At 43.5% G+C, this 22,393-nt stretch overlaps 1 protein-coding gene across 11 annotated transcripts in view; it reads left to right on the forward strand.

Annotated features, from left to right (window-relative positions):
* The window catches only part of auts2a (activator of transcription and developmental regulator AUTS2 a), a 285,288-nt gene extending 271,144 nt beyond the window's left edge, over window positions 1-14,144 (forward strand). For 3 of the 11 annotated variants that reach the window (XM_029518908.1, XM_029518897.1, XM_029518898.1), the window contains exons 7-19: window positions 1,611-2,181; window positions 3,503-3,801; window positions 5,146-5,384; window positions 6,369-6,413; window positions 7,694-7,789; window positions 7,900-7,971; window positions 8,291-8,320; window positions 8,937-9,008; window positions 9,703-9,844; window positions 10,536-10,616; window positions 10,717-10,800; window positions 11,027-11,279; window positions 11,537-14,144. In XM_029518908.1, coding sequence (XP_029374768.1) covers window positions 1,611-2,181; window positions 3,503-3,801; window positions 5,146-5,384; window positions 6,369-6,413; window positions 7,694-7,789; window positions 7,900-7,971; window positions 8,291-8,320; window positions 8,937-9,008; window positions 9,703-9,844; window positions 10,536-10,616; window positions 10,717-10,800; window positions 11,027-11,279; window positions 11,537-12,767 — 3,215 coding nt within the window. In that variant the 3' untranslated portion in view covers window positions 12,768-14,144. The remainder of the gene's footprint in view (window positions 1-1,610; window positions 2,182-3,502; window positions 3,802-5,145; window positions 5,385-6,368; window positions 6,414-7,693; window positions 7,790-7,899; window positions 7,972-8,290; window positions 8,321-8,936; window positions 9,009-9,702; window positions 9,845-10,535; window positions 10,617-10,716; window positions 10,801-11,026; window positions 11,280-11,536) is intronic. The other 8 variants (XM_029518901.1, XM_029518900.1, XM_029518903.1 and 5 more) reach the window with 8 other exon arrangements.
* Window positions 14,145-22,393: the final 8,249 nt, after the last annotated feature.

A 22,393-nucleotide genomic window follows, 5' to 3' on the forward strand; every position in this document is an offset into this window, starting at 1 on the left:
ATGGAGACAAATACAAAAACCCTTTAACCTGGTAAAGTTTGATCCTTTACTCCTGACAGGCTGGCAGATGTCCCTGTAAGCACACCCACAGAGAGCAGCAGTTAACAGCTGTTGTTGATATTGATTGTGATCTCGCAAGTAAGAATTACCACTTCTGATCCTTGAGCACAGTATCACAAGCACCTCGAGTTGCTAATACCTTGCTTAGCATTGTAACGTTATTGGATGGACGTTCTCGTAGAAGCCTGTTACCTCAGCTCCCTGTGGAGTTGGTCCAAGGGGAATAGTGTGTCAGTGAGATGGAAGCCCACTGTGACAGGCTGCTGCCTCAGCCCAGGGGACCCTGGGTCCCATCTACACCTCTCTGGCAGGTAAAGGATTTAGCTGACTTCACTAAGGGGGAGAGGAGGGGAGCCCTAACTCCTGTCCCTAAACCCCTGTGAGGCCTGGGGAGAGTTAATTACAGTTTATGTATGCACTGTCAACTCCCATGAGCTTCTCTGCCTCTGGAGCAGCCAAGCTGACTGCTGGTTTCTGAGCACTTTTTCTGAAGGAGGATGTCCCAGCAGAGAAATACCCTGAATGAAGCTCATTAGCCATTGCTCTGGCTGACTTCAATACTGTACAACAGTTGATTTTCATTCTTTGGATTAATTCACACGTTGGACATAATGGAGTCCACCCAGGCCTTCTAATGGCAGGCAATTGCTGGTTTTTGGCAATTACTGAAAGTCCATAAAACTAATCCTCATCTTATCAGAGACACAGCCAATGTGCAGCCATCCCTCACATTACATGCTTAAGTAAATTAATGAAGGCAGTGTTGTTATCCTGCAATGTCCTTTAATATGCCCTAACTGTCATTGCCCTCAAGCTAGTTAGCACAAGACATTAAGCAAACACTCAAAAGATTAGTGTAACTGTGTGCTTGTAACTTCTTTGGGAGAGGTGAAAGAAAAGGCAACAGCAATTTGACATTTGCCATATGCAAATATCCACGCCAATGTGTTTTTCTGCACAATTTAGCTAGTTTGCATATACAGGTCTGCACATGCATAAATAAACCCATCTGACCAGGATAAATTTAATGTGTCCGGCAAGTGAACTTAAGTCATCCATGAAATTGAACCTTGGAAATGTATCTGTATTCAAAACAGAGTGAACATGAAGAAAAGTACATTTCAGATGTGTAGAGTCTCTCTGGGAAAGGTCTTGGGTCAACAATGTCAACAATGCACACCCAAGTAGGGTGTGTTAGTTTGTGGGTTGAATGTACCCACACAGCACAAGAGATGGCATTTGGAAACGCCTGGAAAGACGCATTTCACATACATCATGTTTGTTAAAGCTGGAGATTTTCATCCGCACTCTTTATTCACGCACCTAAATCAAGCTATGGCCATGCAGGGTGTTTTCACTCAAAGTAGGTTTAAATCCAATTGTTTGTCTGTTGAATTAATTAAAAAGATTATTAATTTATGTTTCTGCTGCGTCTAAAGTTTGTAGACTACCAATGGAAAACCAACAATTGTCAGAAGGCACTTCCTTCTGACAATTGTTGGTGTTTTATCACAGTGTTTTATCACAGATTTTCTCTTTGCTTTGGTCAGTTCCAGATTTTGGCATCGATGTGCTCTCCACCAATGGCAGCCAGGAGCCTCACGGCCCAGGCCTCCCCAAGGTGTCAGGCCTAGAGCGCAGTCAAGAGAGGAGCCAGGAGAGCTGCAGGGAGCCACAACCCCCTGCATCCAGCACTCCCAATCAACTTTTGCCCCCTCAAGACCTCTGCCTTTCACAGCCACAGTCATCCAACTCCCGGCCTCTGTCCCCTCATTGGACCCAGGCAAACGGCCCGACTCAGGCTCCGGCCTTGAAACACCTGCCTCCACGTTCAGAGGCTCTCCCCAGGCCTCAGACGCCCGCAGCCCTGCCTCTCGCCCAGGGCCAAGAGCCCTCGCCACCCCCCCCTCCCCGGCCCCAGCACCAGCATCAACCGGAATTGTTGTCTCATCCCCGGCCACCACCAACACCCAGCCTTCACCCACATCCACCATCACCTGCCCTTCCGACACACCATCCACACCAACAGCATCCCAGCCAAGCAGGGCCCCATCGGCCACCATCACGCTGCCACCCCCGGCCCCTCTCTGCCTACAACAGCCTCAACCTCAACGGTCACAGGTATGGCTAATATTAGAAAATCTCACATATTAAAAGAGAAATTCACATCTCATGTTCTCATGCATTCTGACACAGAAAATTGCAGTGGAGTGGCCTCCACATTCAGACACACCGTTCACACATACTTGAAAGTGCTAGAATATCTCTAGAGCGGAAAGTACGCATGATGCCCTGATCAGTATGTAAATTGCTATCAGGCGGAGCTTTAAGTTCCTGAGTCAAACAGTACTACTAACTATTATTAAAATAAAAGGGCCACATTGCTCCCTGAGTGCCTGTGATTGATTAGCCACCCACACTGTCACTGGGGCTCTTTACAGATTCCAGCCCCCATCAGTTATACTGCCATTATATACAATAGTATAGTTTAACCTTGAAGCAGTACTATACCCTTTTTATTTTACCAATGTCTGTGTAAACGGAAAGTTGTAATGTTCTGCCTAGATGGAAGTGAAATTTTACAGGTTTTTAAATTTCCCAAGTATAAGCATCCTCAGCAGTGCGCCACTCTGTAAGTTCAAGTCATCGTGCTAATTTTTCATAGAATTAAAAATAACAACAATAGCTAGGGCAAGGCTCAGTTTGTGTCCTAATCCATTAAGAAGCACTGAGACCTGTGAGACTCTTCATTAATTTAAGACTCCATGACTCCAGCACCGCTCCTTCAGAACCTACTCAGTCCCAACAACAGCTCTGCCTCACAGGCTCTCAGGACTTGGCTTCGCCTCACACTCCCTGTGCCAACACTGCCAGTCTGCCAGTGTGCCAGCAGAGCCTGGCATCCACTGTGAATAATCACAGCCCGGGCCCACAGCAAAGAGTGAGCACTGCAAATGAGCTTTTAGGCTTTGTGCATGGTGCTGTGGAGACACAGGCTCTGTGGCCGCCCGCAGGGAAAACCCACACACACTACAAAAGACTGTTTGCTTACACATGCATACACCCTCTCATCCCATTTCCGATGCACATGTTCACTACCTGGCTCTGGAGGAAGTGCCTCTACAGAAGCTGTTCAAAGACAGATGCTCATTCTGTTGTGCTTGCCAGCGGTGCTTTATTTGTATCTGAGGGTACTGAGAATGTGGTGTTTTCGCGGATCATGTTTGTCCTGGATGCTGTGAAGCACAAGAGAGGAGTGGGGAGGCGGTTGTAAATGGAGGACAGTTAAGGTGTGAAAACACCGTGCTAGGACATGAACATTGGAGCAGATGGAGATTAAGAGGTGTGGAGGAACAAGTATTAATTTTGACTGATCACGCATGGCTTAACCAGGCTCCTTTCTCCATATTTCTCTTGTCTTTTCCCCTTTCTTTCTTTCCAGCAGCAGCAGGAGCAGCACCCCAGGCACCAAGCCCCACGGGCCTCCAGGTCCCTCCTTTCACCTCCCCCACCACCCGCCTGCTCCCGTGGCGGCAGCTACAGCAGCAACCCCCACCTTCCCGCTGCCCTTGGCGGCTAACCAGAGTACCCCCCACAGCTTCTCCCCTGCCTTGCAGTCCTCACCACACTCACATCACCCCAATATGTTCGCTCCTCCAGCAGCCTTGCCTCCACCACCACCACTGACGTCTAGCGCCCTGCCAGTACCTGGACACCCTGCTGCTGGGAGTGCCTACTCAGGTAACCATCACAAGCTGCCCCACACTGCCCCCAAGTGGTGTGGCAGAGGACTGCTTATTAGGTGGCCAAAAAGAGGAAGTCCTATTGTAGCCAAATGTTGCATCATGGATTTTGCCAAGCAGATTGGGACAGTAAGAGTAATAATTTCAGAGTGGTATTTGATTTTAAAGTGGTTGAGATGTGCAGACAGATGGACAGTCAGCATGTTGCTCTGGTAATTATTTAAAGAAACAAGCACCTGGTGCAAGAATATCCACGTGCTCCATGCCCAAGGTTTTGTGTGTTTATAGCCGTGTGGACAGTTCAAGTTCACACTGTCTGTCGTGCTCCGATTGATCATTTCTCACACACCAGTAATATCCCCCAGGCAGTCAGACCGCATAGCAAAAGCGATTACAGACCCAGCGCACATTTCCATGCAGTGTTGTCAAGCTAAATGTCAGGGTCAGTGTGGGGGAAAGAGGAGCGAGGAGGGGTCGCGCTTTCAGCGGTGTTCCAAGAACTTTCATATTCACTAGGAATGGTGTTCATGTGTGAGAAATCAATTTGGTCAATATGGAACAGAGCGAGCTGGATTTTGTTCAAAAGATACTAATGAAATTTTTATGAAGAGAAAATTCCACCCCAGCTCCCAGCCCAATAAAGCTTGAAATAAATGCAGAAAATATTGTAGCGAGTCACTGTGGAATGGAAGGGATAAGGTTACTCAGGAGGAGACGTAATCTCTCAAGGCAGGTTTTGTTGAATTTAGAAGAAAAGCCAGTGATTACTTGAAATCCATTCTTTCTCCACAGGCTGTGCAGAGGTTATTAGAACAACAGATGTTGTTCCCTCTGAGGGGCTGAAGCGTATCAAATCACAGCATTTGACTGTTCCAGCAGGCAGACAGTTCTAATCATCTCGGGTCTCGCTCAAATTTAAAATGACATGCTGATAATCAGTCATTTCCTGGTTGTTTCTTTTTCTGACTTTGACATGGCTTTACACTGAGCTCCCTCCAGGGATCTTTGATAGCTTCCAGCAGGATCTGGAAAATGAAAAATACCTTAATTTTGCTGTAATCGAATTAACTAAAATATGTCTTAATTACATAGACAGGTCTCATTATGGGTTTCCTTTCAGAACATTTCACATTTGGATAAAGTTTCATTGGAAAAACCATCTACCACAACAAAATTCATACCATATGGAGGTCCCTGGGAGAAAACTTTGCATAACAGCTTCTGAGGCCATTAAGCGTCCATCCAGTCTTCTGTGTAAAAATGTTTGAGATTTCTCAGCAGTCTCTCTCCTCTCTTTAACAAACCCCATTCTAATCCTGTCCACTTGCTTCTGCTATTCCAGAGCAAGACCTTCTTCGCCAGGAGCTCAACACCCGTTTCCTGGCCTCCCAAAGCGCCGACCGCGGCGCCTCGTTGGGCCCTCCGCCCTACCTTCGCACTGAGTTCCACCAGCACCAGCATCAGCACCAGCATCAGCACCAACACACGCACCAGCACACCCACCAGCACACGTTCACGCCCTTCCCCCACGCCATCATGCCCACCCCAGCACCGCCTATGGTGCGTACCCCTGCCAGAAATGTGAGGATAAGTAGAACGCAACTGTGTTGGGTTGGGGGAAGAAATCTCACCATAAGCGTGTTCTGATAACAGCTTTATAGAGTAGCTCGTATGGCACTTAGAGTGCTTTCATTTTGTGAGTCAAAGAGTGAAGATTTTATAGTTTGAAGTGTGTGAGCGGCACACTGCAAAGACCTGTGAACTTCTATGGCGGCCTTTCAGTACGACCATGTCTGTCCATCCACACCACAATGATGGCTTTATTCTCCCAGAAAGCCTTTCTACTGTTTTCTCTGGCATACTTTAGGACTCCAGACTTGAATGCTGTTATTTTCTAAATTGGCAATAACTTGCCCAAAGCATGTTAACTTCAGAGCCAGCTCTCAGAACATAATACACTTAATTCATTCTGAATTTAATGACATCATTTGGTCCTGTTTGAGGGTTTTTATTACTGGCAAATGCCTTATGTTAAGAGCCTCACTGTTTGTTGGGGGAGACCACAGGCAATGGGTGGCTGGACCTAAAACTCACGTCAACACACACGCTCACACATACACACATTAGTAACTGCTTGGCCCACAGAGGGTTTGCTTGGCTCTGATGATACCTCAAAGGCAGCATAGCAAAGCCTCTGACAGCTAATGAGGCCATAAAAAGCCTTTTTATGGCTGCAATGTTTAGTCTTGACTGGGGAAATATTCGCCCTGAGCTTGTTTCGCACCACTAAAAGGAGCCAAATGAGACGCAGAACCCATGCTAGTTTACGAGGTCTTCACATGATCATGAAAAGGGAGCAAGAAAATGGTCTAGCTTGGGAAGTGGTTGCACTCTGCCACCCAGTTGACATCTGTGATCATAATCTCAATTTTCCAGCATACTCCTAGTTCTAAAATGCAGTTTCTGATGTATTTTGTGTTGGCCTGAAATGACCCTGATATAAGTCAGAATATATGTGTGGGTGACCGTGTATTTGTACTTAGCTCTGTTTCATTTCTCCTACAGTTTGACAAATACCCAACAAAAGTTGACCCCTTCTACAGACACAGTGTGAGTTTACCTACCTGTCTGCAGAGCCATTTGCTTGGTCATTATACCATTCCAGCCCGTGTTAGTTTTCTGTGTGTATGTCTGTTGTAGATGCCATGAAATTGTTCATTCTCATCTTAATGGATGCTGTAAGCATTTTGGCTGTATCATCTCACCCTTCAGCCTCAGTAAATGTTGTGGTTAATGAAACAATGCAGCTTAGTGCATTCTGCATTCTGCAGATTTATTGTGCATGCAACGAAGAAATGACTGTGCATTGAAATGCATACAGACAGCGGTAACAGTGCAGTTTCTTCTGTAACAGCCAAAGGAACACTATAGCTTCTTCTTGCTTACTACACTCATTTTGTATTTTTCTGCTAACAGCAGTGGCTTGCTCAATATTCCTCACTAAATTGGACTTAGTTTAAAGCTTCCACACACTTGCAGTGTTTGGCTGCATAAGAATGATTTGTCTTTTCCAACTGTCCCTCAGAGCTGAGATAAAGAGTTTAATATGAGGAATTACTGAGTAATTTTCTACCACTTATCTGTTTCCGGGTCATGAGGGTGCTGGGGCCAATCCCGGCTCACACTGGGTGAGGGCGGTGTACACCCTGGACAGGTCACCAGTCCATCACAGGGCCTCTCAGTATTTCCTCAGTCTTAATATGACAGAGCAGCAAATACCCTGAAGCCATTTCCTCTTTTTAAACTTAGTGATGTTGTAAAACATGATACTCCGGGAAGCACAAGTTTCAAGTAAAACCTTACAGCGTAGCCTCAAGAGCGTCTAATAACTCATCCTAACTTTAAATCAATTTTGTTGCACCATCCATGATTAAATGGAGGCAAGTTAAAAATAAAAAACATTCTGTAATTCCACTAAGGCTAATAAAACTGACAAGAACAATTACACTGAGTAGTTGCTTACATATCTTTCCTTTCTTGGAGAAGGGAAAGATATTTTACAGACGCCTTGAGCACTTGTTTGGTTTACATGCATTTTGCTTGTATTACAACATTCTAGTTTTCATATCAAAGGAGTGTTTTCCCTTATTTAAATCCACTGGGAACAAGCAAGGAATATTTGATAAACTCGCAGTTTGTGAAACATGTAGGCAATCGTCTGTAACCTCCTCCATCTCAGCAGTCAGAATATGTAATATTCAGATTGAATGTTGCTCATCTGTCAGTGTAAACTGTGTGCCCCATCCCCTTTGACTCATGTGGCTGTTGTCCTGCATCTCTCTGAACAACGCAACCATCCTCACACATCCCCTCCCTATTTCCCTGCTCAGCTCTTTCACTCCTACCCACCGGCCATGTCTGGCCTTCCTCCCGTCATCCCTCCAACCGGACCCTTCGGCTCACTGCAGGGCGCCTTTCAGCCCAAGGTAAAAACACACATCCTCGCCACCCACATTCATAGACCTACGGAGAGACAAAATTAAAATAGGAGTTACTTACAGAGAATATCCTTTGTCTTGTTTCTGCTGATCCCTAGACCTCTAATCCACTGGATGTGTCCACGAGACCTGGAGCCGTCCCACACACATTCTTACAGAAGGACCCCAGGGTAAGAGCACATCCACACAACACTCACAACGCAGAGATAACCTTTAGACTCTGCTTATGTTGCATAAGCCCTCCAGTCACCAGATGGAGCATTTTACCACCAAATGAAAAGACTAAAGATTTCATGTTTAGTATGAAGTTTGTAGACAGGCAGACAGAACACTGCCAGCTGACATGTCCTCTCAGCTACTACAAAGCCATCATTTCAAACATAAATTTACATTTCTGTTCAGATTGTAATGGTTGCTGCAAACAGACTATTGAGGAGCACAATGATTGAAAGTGAAATAATGCATGACTTGTTTTTCTCTCTCTCATAGCTAACGGATCCATTTCGGCCCATTCTCAGGGTGAGTGCTTGCATGCACACAATAATAGCTTTGATGTCTTAAAGGTTTTTTGCTAATGGAGTAAAGAGTGTCTTTAATTAAATGAGCCCTGTACTGGCAGGCTGAGTGTACTAGTTAACACCACAACAAAGCTTATTGTGGAGAGCAGTGCTTCCTCTACAGATGAAAATGCAATTGTTAGACTTACAACATTAATCACTTTAGTTATATACAAATGGTATCATTTCAGGATACACCGTTTTAGTATTGATACTGATTTGTGTATGGATACTTTTAACAACCTTATAAAGACACAAAATGAAGTTTTTCATCTGTTCAAATGTGTTTTCAGAAATTGTTACAATGTAATCATATATAGCAGGAACAAAGTTTTTTTTTTTTTCAGTTTTTTTCTGCACTTTGAGGTATGATGACATCATGTGAGGGTTAAGAAGTCTCATTCACTGACAATAAAGCCACACATCTATAAAATTTGGTTCTATAACCTTGAAGTAACACTTTGCTTGAATCCATGTATGTCCATATTATTAGGTAGAAATATTTAAAATGCTACATATTTCACCAAGGGCTGTCTTTGAATGTGTACAAGGGTAAATGTGTTTTCTTATGTCTACAGAAACCAGGGAAGTGGTGTGCCATGCATGTCCATATTGCCTGGCAAATATACCACCACCAGCAGAAAGTGAAGGTGAGGACTCAACTAACTACTGACCCCCCCCCCCCCCCCCAAATCTACTTATCACCCTAAAGTTCAATGCGTTACCCTTCATACGTTCATACTTGCTGTATAAAGAATATATCTTTAAATCGTGTATTTTGACAGGCTACAGCTTATCAAGATACTTTGCCCACAAAGTTCATACCACTAGGTATTACTGGAATTCCTGGGGCTGACTCACCATAATTCTGGGAGACTTGTGTACATCAACCAGTTACTTTTATTTTTTCAAGTATTCAGTGTGTGCATAAAACACACCAAAAACAGGCAGAGAATTGAATTGCATTCATGCATTAAGTATAGCTCCAGATTATTAGTTATTTGGTTTGGTTTTTTTTTAATCAGTGGTCAAAAGAATATTACAGAGCAAAGTTGACCATTGTACCACATAAGACACTAAATACAACATACGGCTGAAATAACTAACATGAAAAATAATATAAATTGTATGCCTTCTGCACTAGACCACCATTACCTCTATTATTATTGTCCACTGAGGAAAAAAACACAACTTGGCAGTCAGAGAGATTCAGGTTTTACTCTTGTACCAAGTGTAATGTCAAACATGCATTTCTTACAGCTGTGACACAGACAGTGATAACTTTGCATCATTGTGTAGAAGGGTTTTACATGCGTTTCTCTCTGTCACGCTGGCGTCTTCTAGCAGCAGATGCAGGTTGACCCGCACAAGCTAGACTTTGGCCTCAAGCCTGAGTTCCTGAGTCGGCCTCCGGGCCCTGGCCTTTTTGGCGCCATCCATCATCCCAGCGACTTGGCACGGCCTGCCACGCTCTTCTCCACTGCAGGTGAATCTCCTAGATGTCTGTATGGAGAGATTGAGCCTTTGACATACAATAGCAGCCAGTCAGTTCGTGCTGTTTTTGATCTCAGTTGTGAACAATCAAAGTATCTTCTGAGAGCACGGAAACATCCACTTGTATGGATATAGTGCATCTCCCTCGTAAGCCCGTTGATGAGTACTGACAGGATATAGAAAAGGGAGCTACTTCGGTCAAATGGAAAAAGTTAAGAGTGTTGCAGATATTTCAACATCGGCCTGGGTCAGTTTGACCTGCTGGTGTTGCTTGTTTCAAAGTATGACAGCTTCATCTCCCAGGGACCTTGAATGTTTGTATAACATTTGACTTTGTTTATGTGAAGTTTCAAGTAGATGTGTAATATCAGCAGTGCCCTCCTGACAGCCCCACCTCTGACACAGCTAAAATATATCAGATATTCATTTTTATGCCTGAATACACAACATATGCAAAAATAATAATAAAACACAGTCCCATTGGTGTGTTTGGTAAAGAACTGTCACAAAGGTGTGGGGTGAGAGAAAATTGTTAATGCAGTAGAGAAACTGTTTTGGAAACAAACACTATTCAGTATTAGCTCAGTTGAAGGTTCCAGAGAAAGCAAGTATTCATGAGTTAAGGTGTATTCAAGGTCACAAATAAACACACACTTAATATCACATTCTGTCCCCTTCCTCAGGTCCTACACACCCATCAGCTGGTCCCTTTGGCCACCCGCCCCACCATCCTGGAAACTTCCTCACCCCAGCATCTCACTTAGGTAAAAAGGACACCTTGGGTCTTCAGAGTCTCATTTTGAAAGTTAAAGTTTGGAAGTTAGAGCATTGAATGGATGGTAAACATGTTGCATCTCCCACCAGAACCTTTCACAAGGCCTTCTTCATTCGGAGGGCTGGGATCGCTCAGTTCATCAGCCTTTGGGGGACTGGGAAATCCAGCACTAAGTGAGTTTCAACCTCATGAATGACACTGTTGGGTGTAATGTACTTTATTTTACTGCACCAGCAAGTATTGGCTGTTTGTTATGTTCCCAATTGAGAGATTACAGTTTTAGATGTTACTCATGTATTAGAACATCAGCAGAATAAAAAAAAATTATAATAAAACACGCACACCAAGATGTGGAGATATGCATTTAACTTGGGTCCTGCCGTGTTTTTCCATGTGTTGAATCCCTAACAGCGGCCAACTCAGTATTCGGCCATAAAGATGGCCCCAATGCACAGCAGCACTTCAACAGCAGCAGTAATGGCAGTCACCAGGAGCCATGGAACCGCCTGCACCGCACGCCGCCCTCCTTCCCCACCCCACCGCCCTGGCTGAAACCTGGAGACTCTGAAAGGAGTACCTCAGTCAGCTCACATGAAAGGGATAGAGACTCGGAAAAGCGGGACCCTTCTGTCAGCAAAGATGACAAGGACAGGTGGGTGCAGTATAGCAGACCATTGCTGTCAAATGGGTTTAGTCTGCCACAGCTCCTGTTAATTTAGCTCCAAGGACAAGGAGAGAGATCAATTGGAGTTGCAGTAGTTAGATATTCATCTCTCTGGTGATGTAATACTGTGGATATTTTTTCTCCTGAAATGTATCTTTCTTCATAAAATGTATCTCTTACTATTAAAATGAATAAGGAAAAAAATCTTTTGAACAAAAATTTACTGTATATTTTTGTATTTCTAGGGAGTCTGTGGAGAAGCGTCACCTGAGCCATCCATCACCAGTCCCTGTAAACCCCATTAGCCTCCTTGGCCACAGCCGGCCACCTGAGCACCACAGGAACCACTTACCCCCTTCTTCTGGAGAACCTCAGAGGGACAAAGAGAACAAGGCAAAAGACAGGGAAAGGGACCACTCAGAGTCCTGGAAAGACAATGGCACAGATGACCACAAGCTCAAAGATAACCAGCATAGTGACAAAGACACACCTGTCATCCACGACAGCCGAGTGTCAGAGGACAAAGTGTCCAACAGGGGGACAGCATCACCCTACATTCGCCAAACCAGCCTTGAACGGCCCAACAGTGGCCTGAGCAGGGAGGTCCTAGAGAAGAAGGTGGAGCTACCATACGAGCACCAGAAAAAGAGCAGTGAAGTCAAAGTGAAAGAGGAGCGGAAGGAGGAACAGGATGGAGCTGCCGAGAGGCCAAGTGAACACCCAGCACAGCCACCCTCCACACCAAACCTCCACCCTCCTTCCTCAATGCCTGTGCCTATGGGCATGGCTGGCGTCCACCCTATAAACAGCATCAGCAGCCTGGAGAGAACTCGAGTGGTTGCTCCCTTCATGGGTATCAGCCCCATCCCCGGAGCTGACAGGTTCCCCTACCCCGCCTTCCACTGGGACCCAATGAGGGACCCCTACAGGGGCCTGGACATTCACAGACGGGACCCTTTAGCCAGGGACCTGCTGCTAAGAAACGACCCCCTGCACCGGCTTGCAGCACCACGCCTCTACGAGGCTGAGCGCTCCTACCGGGACCGTGAACCGCATGATTTTAATCGTGACCACTCCCACCCTCTGGCCCTTGAGCAGAGGAGGGAGCATGAGCGCGCCCAGCTGGAGGAGCGCGACCGCCTCAACATGCTCAGAGAGGACTATGAGCATGGGCGCCTCCACCCCCCAATGCACCACCCTGCCCTTGACGGACACCTTCCCCACCCCGCTCCAGGCCTCATGGCCCCCGGACTCCCAGGCATGCACTTCTCCAGGGTCAGCCCCTCAGCTGCAGCTGCTGCAGCTACTGCCCATCAGAATGGCATCCTCAACAAAACACCACCCACCGCCTCTCTGAGTGCCCCGCCCCCACTTATCCCATCATTGGGTGCCCGGCCTGGCTCGCCCAGACGGACTACCCCCCTGGCCACAGATATCAGAGATAGGCCAGCTCACAAAGACATTGAGGCACGATGAGCTGAGGTTCAGCAGACTGTGTGCCCCTTCTGCCCTGTGCCTCTCTAACACTGAACTCTCACCAAGCACTTAGCTTTGGGCAAAGCAAGACTGTAATATAGCTGTGAATAACTTATGTGGGCAGAGACATGTCCACACAATGAATTGTTTTTGTATAAAACTACAAAGAGACAATAATCATGGAACAAAAAATACATTTTTAAGATTTTTTCCAGTTTGCTCCAGCTGTTTGTGTTCATTCTTCCTGTTGTACAGCAAAGTGATGTTGTGTAAGAATGAACTTTGGAATGTACAGGTACTTTAGCACCTACAGCAAGGTGTGTAGATAATGTGTACAGTTGCTGTGCTCACTCCGTATGGATTAAAAATCATGGTACAAATATGCAAAAGGGTGTTTTGAAAGCTTTACTTTGAACAAATGTAAACAGGAGTATTACAGCAGTGATTCAGAATGTGCTTTTTTGCAATTTTCCTTTTCATTTTATTTTTTTCATTGACGCAGCTGATTAGCATTGTACCAGAGACCCCATATTCAACTATGCAAGACGTATCTGAGCTCCCTTTCTGAACGCTGGCCTTCTCACCACTACTGACTGCGTACCAATTAAAGGACAACAAGCTGTATTCTCTCCACAACTCCGACTTTACAAACACTTGGTCCCTGCAGCTGGAGACCAGTTTTAAGGCTCTGTAGGCAGCAATTAGTATTAAGCAAGCGTAATAATTTGAGAACTATTTTCTCAACTGATAAATTGTGGTGACAATCCTAGACAGCTTATCGAAGAATTGAATTTCAATCAATTTAAAGTAAAAAGCCAGCAGCACAAATACTACAATACACGCGCACGCCCCCCAACTCAGTTACCACCAGTCTTGTTCTGGGGAGAATGCAGCACATTGAAACAAAATAGACAGCACATCAGCCCTACTGAAGGAGTGTAAAGTACATGTTTTGGAAATAGGTTCTGTTGGTCAAACAGTGTATTAAAGTGCTTTCTTAAGTTGTTGTACCTACAAATCTAAAAGACAAAAAAGCAAGTCTAAACTATGGACAGTTTGTTTAACAAGCAGAGATCTATTTTAGTAGTCCACTGAAGGTTTAGTTGTGCGCTTCAAACTCTGTGATATCATGTTGTGCAGTGTTTTTTAATCCAACATAAAAATGTCCACCGGAGCCATAGTGGTTAGTCGATGCGTATTTCAAAAAGATTGTTAAATGAGAAGCTTTTTTTGCTGTTTACTATGTACAGGGGGAAAAAAATTAAGTCTTTCTAGATCATGTACAAAAATGAGAAAAAAATGAAGCGACTGAATCTTCAGCATGCTCCTCATTTAAACTTGTGTTATGTAAATTGTGCCATGTTATTAAAAAATGTGTACTAACTCTGTTTTGGGCCTTTTTCCTCCACTAACCTTCGCTGAACATCATAAACAAGCTAGATTTCTGTCAAATTTGCACACTTAATGATGTTCAACATAAGACTCCAAAGAGGTTAAACGACTTTGGATACAACTCGCAGCGGGTATTCCACATGCCTTCTATATGAAAATGTTATCACTTAGTGCAGACACCACTGATCAGATTGACTGTATTAACAGTGGAATTACATGCACCACATCAGCTGCCTTCACAGGGTGACTCATGGCACCATACTTGTGTATTCATCAGAGGACCAAAGAATTATTGACATTCCCATTACACTGAATAACCACAGCATTCAGCCAACCAGCTCTGATTAATGTTTACAGACACACCCAGGTCATGCATCAATCACTTGTTGGCTCAATCAGCTACTGGTGGAAAATGTATTTCCTCCTGCCAAGCAAATGTCTCCTGCTTCTCAGATAAACTACTTTCCTTTCAGACCTGCTCTTATGAAGCCTCCAAATGTAGTTTGTTATAATTCAGGCTTTAGACCAGGAGAGGGCGCCAAACATCATAACTGCTATATCAACCAAACAGCGGTTTGCAACCAATAATTTAACTCATTCCAACTGCAGCACGCCAAGGAACCAATTTGTCAATCAATAAAATATTGGTCCAGACAATTTTGAGTAGCTTTTTTTTTTCCTGGCAAAGTTTCACTGGTTGCAGCCTCTGAAATGTGCAAAATTTCTGTAGTTCTTGATTATGATTCACACTCAAATCACTTAAATTTCAGTTGTCTGGTTCAATCTCTTTCATGTGGCTGGATAGATTAAATTTCCTTCACTGTTTTAAATGACTGAGATTTTGGACTAATAGACAAAAAAGACATTTTATCGGCCATCTTCATATGTTGTAGACAAAATTTTAAAAAAATTAAAGAAGATTACAATTTTCTAATTTTCTAAATTTTTAAATGCAGTCCATTCATTGAGAAAATTATTTAACTAATCTATCTATATATATATATATATATATATATTTTTTTTTTTTTTTTGTCTTTTCTTAACAGAATGACTTGACATTAAGTTTAGATTTTGGTACATATCAACTGACCAATGAACCAATGATTTAACTCAGAAATTCAGATCTAATTTCACATTTCCAGGTCAGGACTAACTCCAGGCAGCCTGCTCAGCAGCCCAGAGATAATCTATAATACATACAGCTATGTCACCTGCCACAGGTAGGAAATCCATGTCCAGTCTTTGTGTCCAGCCCGAGCTGCGGCCTGCTTCTATCAGCTGTTTGTAGTGAAGTCTACACTGAGCAGTGACCAACAGAATCCCAAACTCCATAAGTAAACTGCTTTTTCGCGTTGCTACTAATCCTCTCTCAACTCTCAACTGGAATTGGCTTGTCACCTTCAGCTGCAGGTTTCATGTGTCAGTGCTTCTTCTCATTCATGAAATATACACTTGTGTTGGTGGCCTTGCAAATGCCGTTAATTATTGAGCTTGACTATGTCACATATAATAAAAAAATATTAATTTATGGAAATAATCTCATTATTTTGATAACTTGATGGAGCATCAATTAGATTTATTGCAGCAGACACATGACTAGCAACAGCATGGAGCTGTTATGCAAAGTCTTGGGAAGGCAAAGATTATGGACCTGAGACCCTCTCTTTGTGCCTTCCCAACATCAAACTATCATTCGAATAAAAAAACGGAGACAATGGCACTCTTTCCTGACCAGAAACAAACATCTGAGAGGTTTACAATGAGAGATTTGTGAACTCAAGACACACACACACCAGCCCTCCTCCTCCTCCTCCTCATTATCAATGGAGGCCAACAAAAGGACAGCAGGCCCTTTCCCATAAATTCCCCTACATTCCAAGTTGTCTAAAGACCATCAGTCTGTGTTTTTTGATTCTATCTGAAACCAGATAGAGCAAATGTCACACTGTTCCATAGCCAAGACACATTGAAGAAAAGTTTGTATGTAAATGCATCCTAGAAGCACGTTTCACCAGGAAGCCAAGTCTATTTCCACTGTCCCCTTTGTGACAGGGCCAAATTTGGTCCAGTCTATAATATAAAAACATGCAATTCCCATGTGTACCATATATTCATTTAAAGATTAGTTCATCGTATGTCATGTATCAAGTTAGGCTCTTCTGTTCAGTTCAATCTTTGACTTTGTCATCAATGGTGGATGGCAAATCTGTTCATCTCTCATTCATACAACAGATTTAACAGCTCTTCCCACCTTTGAGACGAGAAGGTAAAGATTGTTAAGGCCCCCCATCAACAACCTGGCCTCCTAAGATGAAAACAGGCCGACCTGCAGCTGGAAAAATGCATTTGCCATAATCCAGCAGCTCCAGATGAACTCTTCTCACTCTTTTCTATAACTCATAGGTTAACATTTGGCCTCATCTTTATTCTTGTGTTTGTGCCGCACATGCACCAGCGGATCTGGGGTCTCATTTGATAGGAACTACAAACGTTCTAGGGCCTTTTATCTGTATGCTTTCACATACAATTCGAAATGAAACGTGCAAATTGTGAGGTTGAAAGGACAAGACAGAGAGCTGAGAGGTGAAAATTCTTTTTCGCTGTTTGTCTTCATTCTCTCTTCCGTGTTTAGTCGGCAAACACTGTAAATGTTTTTTTTAATGGCGGCGTTGCTCGTAGTACGCCTATGTATGGACCAATCACCGTATACTTACGTCACTCAAAGTTCCTATTACGCTCCAAAAGTATGTACCCTGAAGAAGGGGCTAAAAATGCCCCTCAAAACGGCCTTCTTAGAACTACAATGGATCTATGTTCCTGCCGTGTGAAGGCAGGAACATATGCGAAAGCGCTTTTAGAGAACCAATTCTCCCTTTTCCCGTTTTTGAATCAGGACTTGACTTTCACCCTGCCCTTCAGAGGCCTTCCAGCCAAAGCGTACTAAAGGCTTTATGGCTGTTTTATTCCAGCATCATCTAACCATTCCAACTTCAGGAAGAGGACACAGTCCGTTACCACAGCAACCAAGGACGTCTCCAAGATCATCCATTTCAGCGACCCCATCCGGTCCCAGCAAACCCAACGGGTCCCAGAGAAGCTCAATGCCAGCAAAAGAAGGGAAAGTCCTTCCCTACTTGTGACTGGGTCGTGTCGAAATAAACCAGTAGTTTTATTCTGATTCTCATTTATCAGGCAAAACTCAGATCAATAGTCCACTGATCACAGTAGATTACAGATTCACATCCAGTGCTGAAAGGTTGTTGGAAGTTTAACTCACAATTTCATGTTAATTTCATAATTTCACCATGTTCTCATTATTAATATATTGTTATTGTTAAATGTATTTTAATCTGGTCATTTCTTATATGTTCTTTTGAGGTAAAGCTCAGAGATCATTTCGAGAAGCTATGATCTCCAATAGTTGACTGATTCATTGATTATCATATGACTATTAATCAAATAACCATCAAGTTCACTTTAATCTTGCTCCTAAAGGATCTGGTGCCCCCCAAATTTACAAGGTAATAATAATAAAAAAAAATAAAATGAAAATCACAAATTGTGGCCTATTAATGGTACAGTATTCACACAAATTTCATTTCCTCACAACAATGCAGTCAGCGGGAGCTGTCATTGACCCAAACTGTTATCAATAATCAGATGAAGTTACATCCTGAGAGCAGCTAGTAGTCTCCACATATAGAAACACTATCCACTGTGACTATTGACAAACCCAAGAGGCTGAAAACAGGAGCCTGTGAATCCAACATCACTAGAGATCACACTGATAACAACTAAAATAGTGACGAGACAAAACCAGCAGCTCCGGTCCTTCACACATAAGTAACAGATGTCGCTGAAGGCATTACAGAGAGAAAGCCTGACATCAATCTAAATATAAATCTGAAATTAACTTGCAACTTACTTTTTTCATTTCATTTCACCCAATCAGTTTACTTAATGCAGTTAAATTGAAATAACATACTCTGAATTAAAGCCACTCATGCTCTGATTTTCTTTGGTTTTATTTTCAGTCTAAAAATTCTGAGTGATATTGATAGAGAAGGTTGTTTTTCGATTAAGTCTTTTCTGTCATTGCAGTCCTTCCAGATTCCTTTCCAACTGTAATTTTGTAGCGTTTGTGGTCTTGTGTTGTCTGTCTTGGTCAGGAAATTTCAAACTCATTGGGGCCTTCCGTGGTTAAACAGAGGTTAACTAAAAATATATTTAAAACTGAAAACAGTAATAATTGCCCATCGGTTTTCCCCAGAGCCCGGGGGAGCACTGTCAAATTTATCTTCTCTATCAAACTTGTTAAAATTATATGAATGTATTTCCATAAATGGAAAAGCACTAACTAAAGAATTTTCACCTGTAGATGTTTTGTTTTCAACTAAGAAATGATCTGAAGACTGTTTTTTTTTTTTTCCACACTGTTGATCCTTTGAAAGAGTTGGAGCCGGTATTGGGTTTAGCTGCCTCCTTAGTTGTGCTAAATGAGAGGTTTTTGCATGCCATCACCTCAATGGTTTGATGGGGATCCATTGGTCAACCTGATAATATTTAATGTTAATAATTTCACTATAATACTTTAAAATCAGCCAATTTTACTGCCCTTCCACATCATGAATTGTCATCTGCACTTACAATCAGGTGCCTTTCATCATGTCTTTCTGTTTCTTAAACACATGGTGGCATCGGTGTACACTCCAAGAGCGTGAGGTGAGCCAGCAGAAGCAACAACGAGTGTCAGTGCATGGAGTCGTGTAGTATTCAGTGTCCCTGTCATTTATTCCAACCTGAGAGTCCAACCAGTCTTTCAGGTTGATATCCTCTGGATTTCAATAAACTGTGTCATCACACATGTTGTCAAACTGGAAGGGGAGGCATGGCATACCTTGAATGTTGCGTTATTTTGCTTGAGCTCAGCTCAGAAGCATATAAAGCCACGGTCTTTGCTCGTCAGCTGTCTGAACCATGAAGCCTGGAATTCATCCCAATCTTTAGAGTCATCTGTCTCATAACTGGCGCCACACCTCTCTGTGCCTCAGAGCTCACATATTATCTGCAAACAAGAACATCTGATGCCTTGATGCCATTGTAAACAAAACCTGTCTCTGGGAAATTACTTGTCTATGGGTTATGCAAAACACAGAGGATCTTATCCCTATAGATGTGCAGCAAACATGCCTCCATCACATTTATCTTATGTGGCACAGTGCATTGGCTCTCCCCAGCACACCACCCTACAAACAAACAAACAAAAAAAAAACAGCTATTACACAGGAATGCTCATGGTGTTTTCTCCCTGCTGACAACACCTCTAATCAAAACCAAACAAACACTCTCCTAAAAATACTTTCCTGTTTAGAAATGGGACGGCATCCCACTCTCAGAGGCAACATCCCCCCGTTGTTTCTGTTCTCTAGAGAAAAGGCATATAAACCTATAAACACAGGTCTGAAAGTACCACTGCTGTTTCCTATACTGCATTAAGTCGAGCTCATACATTCTTCATCAGTTGAATTGTTTTAATTGGGTATAACATCCAAATAACAGGTGGAAGGAGGCTAATGATACATTTCTGGATGAGAGAGTATGAGATCAAAAGAGTGAAAGCTGGCCTCAAATCTGAAATGTATGAGTGCACAGTAGATCCGGTCCTTCCATGAATCGAACGATTTTATCATAAAACCTTCAGATGTACCTTTCCAATAATCTTTCCTTCTGACTGTTCTCAGTGGTCAAAATGAGAAGTTAATCAGGTTACTCCATCAAAGCTACACATATATTTGTAAGGAGAAGACAGCCTGTTTGCTCCAACTTCAAAGTAAATATATTCTGACAGCAGACTCAGGTACAACCGTAGCTATATACCTTTACAAAAATAGACAATTGTTTCATTGACTTTAATAGATTCTTTTGATCCTTCCACTACACTGTTAGTACTGTACATGTCATTCAATGTCTGAGGTAATTGAGAGGATGAAGCCTGAGCCACTCTGAATGACTGCTGCTCTGAAAGCTGCAGCATCTGAAGATGGCATGACACAGGCCATAGTAAAAGCAGTGTGTTGAGGGAGGGAGGAAAACACTTAGGTTCTGCCTCTCAGTGGGCAGCAGTGGAAATAAGTATTTTCTCATTCAACCATGACCTTCAAAAATAAACAACATTCTACGATGTAACAAAGCAGAGAATAACTGCTGTTTATCACAGCTGGTCCAACCATCACACGTGTACTCGTTCTTCTAAAACACCATACTAAAGATTCGTCCTGATATCATCCGGCCATGGAAACAGCCTAATCCGTCACATTTTTTTTAATTTTATTTCCAGCAGGATGCTTCTGGATGACCTTCACATACCCGATGCACAGAGAGATTTAGCTGTCTGCTTCAGATTTAGCTCCGCGAATCAGATGGACTTTTAATTATTCCCAGAGCTTTCTCTTGCGCCTCGACAGTTCACAGGGGGTGTGTTGGTATGTGAAAGCATAGGAGGATCGTCAAAAGGATCGATGAAGTACACTTTTAGCATCCATTGTATGTGGATGCGATACCCAATTGGAAAAGTATGGATGCTAAAAGCATCCCGCGATTAGCCACTCAGTCCGTGTGCTAACGGCTATGAAGTGGTGATGAGGAAGTCAACTATCTCGTCAAACTTGGTTAAGTATCTTAAGCACTCTGGCCCTTGTGAGGAATAAAAGATTAGTAAAGTCTGTTTCAAAATGATCCACGCATTAAACTTATTTTCGATGTCAACGTACCCGGTAGGGTACCCCCTTTCACTATTAGCCATTGGCTGCAGCTAGCAGCCCCTAGCTACCAGTGTTCAGCAGCCAGGCACACACGGGCAGGAAAATAACACTGGACAAACAGGATGGAAGAGGGAGGAAGAGTCCAACTGCAATGTTGCAATGCAAAGTGCTAACTATTCTTAAAGTAATGTCTCCTATCCACAATACAAAAGATAATCCAACTGTCCAAAGCCACTCAACAGCACAGCAGTTTGAGATTTGTTGAAAATTGACTTCTCATGTTCTCATTTAGATAAAGACATTTTTACCATAATATATTGTGAAAATTGCACAAAATGGGACATGAAAACTCACCAAACTGCAGGAAATTAAGTGTTTAAACCTCTAAACTTTCTGGGAGAAAAACCCCAGTGTGGCTAGCATCCCCCACACCTGTTAACTATAATTGATCCAGGGAAGCCAGGTGCACCAGCGCTGTGAGCTGCTCTGTAAGACAAATGTTATTTCCATATTTTATTTTAATTGTGGTTACAGTGTTTATTTATTTCACCGTGGAACTATTTTTATGGTTCTTTCTATTCATTGAGTTATTCAGCATATAAATTTGAGTGCTTTTATCTTTAGTTGTTTCTATTGTATGCTTTTATTTTGAAGTGCTAGCTATTTGTCCTTAATGGAACTGCCCCTCCGCTCCTGGGGCCTACACCTGTGGTGAGGGGCGGGGCGTACTGATGGACTGACAGGCTGAACGGCCTATGGGAAGTGGAGAGTGGGCTGGCTCAACGGGAGCGCGGTACCTAATGTAACAGTCTATATGCGGAAGGACGGTTAGCTAGCGGCTAACAGTGGGACAGAGGGGGCCTGTCTTCGCAGACCGGTGTTTGAGATTTTCAATAAAGTGTGTGAGAATGTAGACGAGAGAGGGACTCGGGAGTGGCACGGGGATCGGTGTCCACAGGCTGCTAAGACAGGGCGCAAGAGGCGATTTCCTGGACAGAGGCGACCAAGGACCGGAGACAGGCAGTGCAGCAGTCTGGGGCCAGAGTCCAGGAGTCTAACCTATCCGTCCTGCGGCCATCACAACACACCTGACAGAGAGGAGACAACCGGCACAGCAAACTTCAGCTGAAGTCCCGCAGTGATGGCCTCGTCCACAGGCGCACAGCATGGCTTGCCCCAGCTCATAGACTGACCAAACATGAAACAGCCGAGGTGTTTTCTCACCATGTTGACACCGACAGCAGAGATTTATCCTGACCAGTCCGCGAACAGGTGCGGTGGAGGGAGCTCATTGCCTCCAGCAACTTCCTGAAGTGACTGATGATGAGCCCGACAAGAGCAGAAACTCAGAGTTGTTGTTAGCCGAAGACAGGGGGGACAATTTGTATGTAAATAGAACAGTTCGATTCTCATTGTTCATGTAAAAGAGCCGTTCAATAAACCGTTTTACGAACCTCACATCTTCACTTGCTT

Source organism: Echeneis naucrates, chromosome 14 (genome assembly GCF_900963305.1).
Source record: "Echeneis naucrates chromosome 14, fEcheNa1.1, whole genome shotgun sequence".
Taxonomy (NCBI): domain Eukaryota; kingdom Metazoa; phylum Chordata; class Actinopteri; order Carangiformes; family Echeneidae; genus Echeneis; species Echeneis naucrates.